At 43.4% G+C, this 7950-nt stretch overlaps 1 protein-coding gene across 1 annotated transcript; it reads left to right on the top strand.

Moving 5' to 3' along the window:
* Window positions 1-223: 223 nt before the first annotated feature.
* tmprss7 (transmembrane serine protease 7) lies at window positions 224-7927 on the top strand. The gene is made up of 18 exons (XM_071485918.1): window positions 224-316; window positions 1264-1468; window positions 1682-1812; window positions 1898-1965; window positions 2137-2330; window positions 2406-2441; window positions 2530-2758; window positions 2949-3073; window positions 3429-3535; window positions 3656-3762; window positions 4033-4169; window positions 4486-4593; window positions 4750-4857; window positions 4954-5070; window positions 6188-6383; window positions 7044-7312; window positions 7428-7564; window positions 7689-7927. The coding sequence occupies exons 1-18, from the start codon at window positions 224-226 to the stop codon at window positions 7848-7850; spliced, it is 2529 nt and encodes an 842-aa protein (XP_071342019.1). The 3' UTR covers window positions 7851-7927.
* Window positions 7928-7950: the final 23 nt, after the last annotated feature.

Below are 7950 nucleotides of genomic sequence, written 5' to 3'. Positions count from 1 at the left end.
TCAGCGAGCGGCTTGTTTCTCCACTGCTCGCCTGTGCTGAAGGATCTGGTTTCACACACCTGTCAGCTGTGCATCCAAACAGTGCGCTGCGTGGCTCTGCACTGTCTGTGTGTCTGCTGCTGTCTTTTTATGAGGCAGTTTTTGTCCTGAAGGAAAAGAGAATGGATCTGAAAAACCGGACATCAGGCATTAGATGATAGAGGGTTGATGGGATGCCTGTGTCATGGGCACAGAGCGTGAGGAGAACGGGCCGGCGAGGAGAGATGATGATGATGATGATGATGATGATGATGCATCTCAACAGGATGCTGCCACTGTAAGTAAGATGCATTCTTGACTTGGTCTTATTTTCCTTCAAGCTAGGTGAACAAAATTGTGCGATTTTGACTCTAACTAGAATTTTGAGCAGTAACAAGCTGATTCTCTAGATTAAACCCTGAAGATTTCAGTGTACAGAAGATTACCCACAGATTTTTACACATCAGATGTCTTCATCAGTCGTCATGCTGCTTGATTAAATGTGTGTAAAACTGATTAAAATGTTTTCATATTTCCTCCTGTGGGAATCTATACCCTGCCAACGTGATGGATTGAGTCCCACTTGCACAGTATGGGATGACACAGAATGAATAATATATGTGCATCGGGTAACTCAATGAGTGCCGAGTGTTACATCTGATAGAGTTAGTATTGCTTTCAGGGCATGCCCCCTTCACAAGCTAAAGTGACCTGTAATTCATTACCAGTTTTTACCACCTGTCATCATTACATCATTGTTGGCAGATCAACACAAAAAATGGGACAGTTTCATTTAACTTTATGAACAGTGATGTTCTTCCAGTGCATGGTATGACATGAAAACCCTTCAAACACTTGCTCACCCAAGTCGTCTTGCATTTGGGATTGATCAGCATATCGCTCAGCCTGGTATAATGTAAAGTAGCTGACCTGGATGAGCTGCAGTGATGAGTGAAGAAGGTAGGAGCAGGGTTATGCCCTCCTTGTTGTGTCTCTAGTAGTTTAACCAGCTAATGTTCTCTCATCTCTGAATTCTGAGTGATCTAATATCCTTGGTGAGGGATCTACAATGTCAAGAAACACTTTCCTGTCATGTTATTTAAGCATCATTAACCACGTCCCTATTAGAGTCAGAGCATATTGAAGTGACTGCATGAAAGGTCAAGTCGTATTTACCGTTACATCAATGACATTTTGCATTAGAGTATGAATGTGCCATCCCCCTCCACCCCTCCCTGGCTGTAGGTTGCAGATGTGTCAGTGGAGATTTCCACAGTGGACCACACTCTGCAGAAACTGCGCAGGAAGTACAGAAGGACTAGACGGAAGCCCAAGGGACTCAAGAAGCTGTGGGCTCGTCTGTTGAACATCCCACACCTTGCTATCATCATCACAGCGGTGGTGTTTGTGGTGGTGGTTATCATGTGGTCACTGCTCTGGGTCTTCATATGTAAGTGAATGCATTTTCCACTTCAACAAAAAAATAATAATGAATCAGTTTCTTTCCAGAGCATAATTGCAGTACTAACACTTTACCAACTATTATGTGTAGTAATACTTTTTTGTGGCAAGTTCCTCTGATTTGGTCAACAGCTTATAATCAGAACTTAACACTACTGTGAAACTGCACCACATGATGCAAAGTTTGACTTTAATTCCTTAGTTCGCCGGGAAAGTAACAGTGGAGCGTATTTTGCTGGGATGTTCCGTCTTGCCAATGTGGAGTTCATCCCCGAGTACCGCCAGGCTGAGTCCCATGAGTTTGTATCCATGGCAAACAAAATGCAACATGTGGTATGTATCAGTGTAACGCTGTTATTTACGCGATGGCTAGTGTTTAGCTATGGGAGTCTTAGTGTTGATTGCTGGTGTCTCGTAGGTGAGCAATGTGTACAAGATGTCCTCAGTGGCCAGACTCTACAAGCAAGCTGTCATTTCAGACCTCAGGTACAGCGGGCCTGTTAGTCATCATCATCACACAGCAAAAAGAGGCCCAGCCGATATTTAGGATTTTGCATTTTGCTTTTGACTCCAGTTTGAAGCATCACCACTTATTTCCAACTAAGCAACATGGCCTGTTTTTAAAGGTTTAAAGTAAACTTGTTTTTCCCTGTCCAGTAACACAAATAAGGGCGGTGTGCTGGTTCATTTCTGGATGGTGTTTGTGGTCCCTCGTCTAAAGAGCCCCGCAGTGTGTGAGGAGTGTGTAGGTGCCATTTTCAGAGACTCTGTCCACACAAGCCTCAAGAACAGGTCCTCTGTAGGCTATCTACTGGGTCTTCCAGTCGATATAGACTCCATCCTCATCAATGGTGCGTCTGCATTTCTGTACGTGCGTTCTGATTGTATTTATCAGTGTGGAGACTGATTATTGTGTCCTCCTGCAGCTGTTCAGCGCTCAGATTACACATCAAATGCAGCAGGTAGGCAAAAACACTTGATTTAGATGAACAAAAGTTCTACTGTGTGTGTCACATCGTATTTCCATGAGTTTTATTTCTCTTCTTCCAGGCTCAAAGTGTGTAGATAAGTTGTATGCCAACCTTCCTGGAGCGAGGGTCCCTTTAAATGTCTTCTCATCATGGGGCGGTGTGAGTTGCCATGTAAAGCTCACCGCTGTCCCCGGCTCTCTTATCCGTCTGACCATCACCTCATTCCTCATCGAGCCCAGCGACTGTGTGAATGATGCCCTGACTGTGTACGATGCTCTGCTGCCCATGAGGGGGCGCATTCTCCACAGGTGAAAGTGAAGCTGCCGCTGGAGCACAGACTCCTCTTTATGTGATTCATAGGGACTGTTGCCAACAAGAAAACTGTTTGTTTTTCCAAAAATTAAAGCTGCAAGAAGTGCAACAGGCTGTCTGCCACATTTCACTGTGAGTTTCACTGAAACATAACCTTTACACATAAAGTGTGTCTCTGTGCTGCAGGCTGTGTGAGAGAGTGTCCACCTCCTTCTCCCTTGTCTCTACCTCCAATGTCATGTTGCTGTCCTTCAGAATGACTAACGGCAACAAGAGCTTCAGGGGACACTTTGAGGCCATCGCTGAGGAAAGTATGACACATTTACCTGGTTATTTTATAAGCCAGTGGTTCCCAAACTTTCTTAACCCATGTCTTTGTGTAATAAAGGAATATCTAGGTGTGATCCTTGTCACAGATTTAATATGTCTATGTTATAGGTAGTTGGGTCAAAGTGATTATTCCCTTATTAAATGTGTAAAATTAGATTTTTTTTTTTTACAGCCCTGGAGGAATAAAATGATTTATAGGAATGAGTTGAGAGGTCAGAAAAAATCATTTTGTATCATATTCTGACCCATTACATTTATCTTGTAGGCCCTTGGGAACCACTGTTATATGTAAGATACAGTGTAACATACAGTGTTAAACCTGTTTCTGTCTCTCAGTATGTATGTCTCAAATTGAGACCCAGTTAGACGTCACTGGTCAGATCTACAGCCCCTTCCACCCCAGCCTTCTGCCCCCTCAGTGCTCCTGTACCTGGAGGTTTGAGGTAACACACACACACACACACACACATTCTGTATATGACTTGTAAAACTGTGGGTGAGTTTTCCTTAAATGGTAATTACAATATCTTTTATTGATTGTGTTTTCTGTTTATATTTTATAGACCTCTAATAGTGCTTTAGGAGTTGCTCTGCAGTTTCAGAACTATGTACTGAAACCAAAGGACTTGAAGGGCTGTGACCACGGCTGGTGGAAGGTTAATGAAATCATGTATGTGTGTACAGCTACGTGCATCTAGGTTTAAAGGAAAATTAAATCTCAAAAAAAAATTTACACTGAAGTTTTTCATATTATTTTGTCCATTTTCACAAACAACAATAGATAAGTTCTCCCAAAGCTACAAGAAATCCCCTCATCAAATGGAGGGTGCATGATTTAGTAATCAAGTTATTTTTTACATTGTATTCAATTGTGCATGTACTTATTCACCCCGCAACAACATCCTGTGATGGTTGTCAGATGGTTGCTTTCTTCTCACAGTTTCTGTGGCAGTTACGTGGGACACCGCACGGTATTTCGCATCACTGATCACAGCCCCGAGGTGGAGTTTCGCTGCAGCTCACGTAGCTCTGCTCAGCCGTTTCAGGCGTCTTACAGCAGCTACAATATCAGCCAACGTAAGCAGTGCAGGACCATAGCATGACTCACTATGCTGTGCAGTATGGGAAATGACTGATTGCATTGTTTCATTGAGTATGGATGTGAGTTAATGGCTTTGTTTTTTTAACAACTGAAATAGACTCTACAGAGAGAAACTGCAGTGTCATTTGCTGCACATTCCACTTCACTCCACTATATTACCACAAGTTTATATAGTTTTAAGCAGTATCATCACAGAAGCTTCTAGTGGTGCTATTTAGTCAGTCAAAAAATTTTATATTTATGCGCTGAATGTTTTGAATTTGACGGAATTTCTCTTCTCGTGTCTTGCAGCCTGTCCAGAGAGCCACTTCCTGTGCTCCACAGGACTGTGTGTGGAGAAGAGCCGACGCTGTGATGGCCTGGATGACTGCCAGGATGAGAGTGATGAGGTCTTCTGCTGTATGTTGTCCCACAACTTACATTAATGTGGTTGCTTATCATTATTAGTAGTTTTACATTTTAAATACATCTGTGAGCTCTAGAGGCACATAACAATACAGTAAAAGTTTGTCATTATTTTTGTCAAATGCTGAAAAATGTTGCATATCTCTGCAGCGAGACCCACAATGAACTGTGGTGGCAACAGTCCCCTGCATCCTCTGTTTGTGTGCAATGGAGAGGCAGACTGCAACAATGGAGCAGATGAGATCAACTGCACTCAGGGTTTGGATTTTTCCCTTTTTTTTCCTTAAGTGCAGTATGTACGCCCTGTCACTCTTTAACCACTACTAAAAGCAATATGTTGTCTGTTTTTGTCAGAAACAACCTGTTCTCCAATCAGGTATCAGTGCAGCAGCGGCTCCTGCATCCTGAAGAAGAACGCCAAATGTGATGGTGTTCATGACTGTCAGGACCACAGCGATGAGGCAGACTGTGGTGAGTGTGCTCTGTGCGTACACTTTTCAGTGATTAAATGACATTTTGAAAAAGTTCGCCTCCGTCTTTCCCCCTGTTGTAAAACTTGCAGCTTTTACATTTAAGAGTCTCACCAACTGCAGCATGTTGCAAAACTTGTTCCCTTTTCTTCATAGACCCCTAAAGTTCAAACTTTTAGACAGCTCAAATTTCTGCTCAAACATCCTTAATGTTTAAACATTTTCAGCTGTTCTGCCCTTGAACATCATAATGTTGAATTATGGAAGTAAGATGCTGTTTCCTCCACCTTTTTTATCATCACCTTAATTACTCACTTTACCACCATCATAACTGTCGGACAGTGCCTGTCAGGAACATGTCTTGAAGTTGTTTTTCAATAAAATAAAAACCAGTTCAATGATTGATCAACTTAACCTAAACCATGATCACGGACATGTGGTAATTCCCACCTGATCACCAGTGCATAGTTATTATGCTGCCACTTCTCTGCCAGAGCCTTCATGTGGGGTCATGAGAAAGTTGTTGTTATTTTATAATCCACTGGGCAGTGAGCTCCAAACCTGCTGACCTGCAGCACTGAGGTGACCCTGCTGTAATAGCTCTCTCTCTGTTTGCTGTTATTTTATCATGATGTGGAGTCAACGTGGTGGGAACAGGCCTGTCTTTGATCACTCATGATATTAGCCACACATGCGCGCGTGCGTGCATGCGTGCACACATGAACACGCAAACATCAAAGCGCTTCTTTTTAATAAGGCGCCAGCAGACCCGTCTGTCGTGGTGATGACTCAGCGTGTCAACACAACATTAGTGCAGTGTCTTCAAACACACACTCATACTGTAAACTCACACTGACACATGCACACTTTGCACATATAAATCCCCAATAGGTGTATCAATTGCACTTCATAATAGTAATAACATGTATTGTTCATTTCTCTCACTGGGGTGCACTTTGTCAAAAGGTGCAATAATGTCTTGAATTTTTTACTACAATATGATGAAATGTAATATACTGCACAGCCAGCAAAACCAGCAGGGAACTTTTTATACTTGCACAAACAAAACCAGTATATAACCAGTATAACAACAAAATCTATGACTATGTGCTCCTAAGCCTGTGGTCGTCCCTCCCTGGTGAAGAAGGTGGGTTCCTCCATGGGCGCTGAACGCATCGTGGGTGGAGTTAACTCTGTGGAAGGGGAGTGGCCTTGGCAGGTCAGCCTCCACTTCTCTGGTAACCTGTACTGCGGTGCCTCTGTCCTCTCTTCTAATTGGCTCATCTCAGCTGCACACTGCTTCAGCAAGGAAAGGTCAGTGACCCTCACTGCTGATTAAACATTCTGTCGTGACTAAAACATGTCAGAACCACAGATTTATTATACTGGGCGGCAGTGGTTTTCTAAACTGTTCCCAAACCTCACGTAGAAGGTTGGGCCTTTGTGAGGACATGACTTGCGAGCTTTTCAAACAAAGAGTGTTTTTGTCTCAAACATTTTCATTTGGTTGAATTTCGGATTCCCGACAATGTAAAAGTGTGCAGCATTTCAGAAGCAATAAAGGAAAAATTAGAAAAAGAAAAGATAATTTTTTGTGATAGAAAGTTTTCTTTACTTATTTACTGGTGATGCCAGATTTATCTTGAGTGTGCCTAGGGTGTCCATGTTGGGAACCATAGTGCTATTTAATAACTATCTAAAAAATGTCACCACATGTCAACATAATAAAAGTAAAATTAAGTAAATGGCCATCTCACTTAAAAGAAAATTAAATAAAAAGTGTTGTTTTGTATTACCAAAACAATTAATGACATAATCACAACATTTGTATAGAGCAGATTTATACCTGATTTTATGCACAAACCAGCCACTTACTCTAAATTAACTTGTGTTTTATCAAGTTTTATTAGCTCCATTGTAATTTACAAAATGTCCCTCTTCAGTGTCTTTGACCTCTGACCTCTGACTCTGCAGGCTGTCTGACCCACGTTACTGGAGTGCTCACCTGGGCATGCTGACACAGGGCAGTGCCAAACATGTGGCAGAGATCCAGCGGATTGTGGTGCATGAGTATTATAACGCGTACACGTTTGACTATGACATCGCCCTGTTGCAGCTGAAGAAGCCCTGGCCTTCTTCCCTCGTCCCACTGGTCCAGCCTGTGTGCCTGCCACCCACCTCCCACACTGTCACCGACAGTCACCGCTGCTGGGTCACTGGGTGGGGATACCGCTCCGAGGACGGTGAGCAATGAGCACAACAGACTGGCACAGAGAGCATCTTTACTGACTCAAGCACTCTTGATGAGCTACTGTTAGTCACAGATTCATGTCCATGTCTTGTCCCCCTCCCCTGCAGACAAGGTTCTGCCCACAGTCCTGCAGAAAGCAGAGGTTTCTGTAATGAGTCAGACTGAGTGTAAGAAGAGCTACGGCCCTGTCTCACCACGCATGCTGTGTGCTGGTGTCCCCTCTGGCGAGAGGGATGCCTGTAGGGTGAGCTCCCATCTGAATTAATCACCTGTATTTTGATTCAAACCAGTATGTGAGATGTTACAACTGGTGTTTACTATTTTGAATAAGTATTCTCTACTCATTAACTGTACTCTTTGTATTTCAGGGGGATTCAGGGGGGCCTCTGTCCTGTCAGGCACCGGGCGGGGGACGCTGGTTCCTGATTGGCATCGTCAGCTGGGGGGCGGGATGTGGCAGACCAAACCTGCCTGGGGTCTACACCAGGGTCAACAAGTTCACCTCTTGGATCTACAGCCATATCAGCTGACATGATGCAGCTCATCATCCACTGGCAGCAGATGTTTAAAGATTCTGTTGCTCACACCAAATAATAAAAACAGCTTCAGACAGAGTGGCCTGTGGGTGTG

Source organism: Trachinotus anak, unplaced genomic scaffold, assembly GCF_046630095.1.
Source record: "Trachinotus anak isolate AG129_WGS33_773 ecotype Australia unplaced genomic scaffold, CSIRO_AGI_Tana_v1 ptg000009l, whole genome shotgun sequence".
NCBI lineage: Eukaryota > Metazoa > Chordata > Actinopteri > Carangiformes > Carangidae > Trachinotus > Trachinotus anak.
This window is presented reverse-complemented; position numbering and strand designations above follow the sequence as displayed.

Bases quoted from the DNA above. Each gene is read 5' to 3' on its own strand.
- tmprss7 (XM_071485918.1), top strand. From the start codon at position 224: ATGGGCACAGAGCGTGAGGAGAACGGGCCGGCGAGGAGAGATGATGAT. The intron at 3,074-3,428 runs GTATGACACATT...TCTGTCTCTCAG, and splicing joins TGAGGCCATCGCTGAGGAAA to TATGTATGTCTCAAATTGAG. The intron at 3,536-3,655 runs GTAACACACACA...TATATTTTATAG, and splicing joins CCTGTACCTGGAGGTTTGAG to ACCTCTAATAGTGCTTTAGG.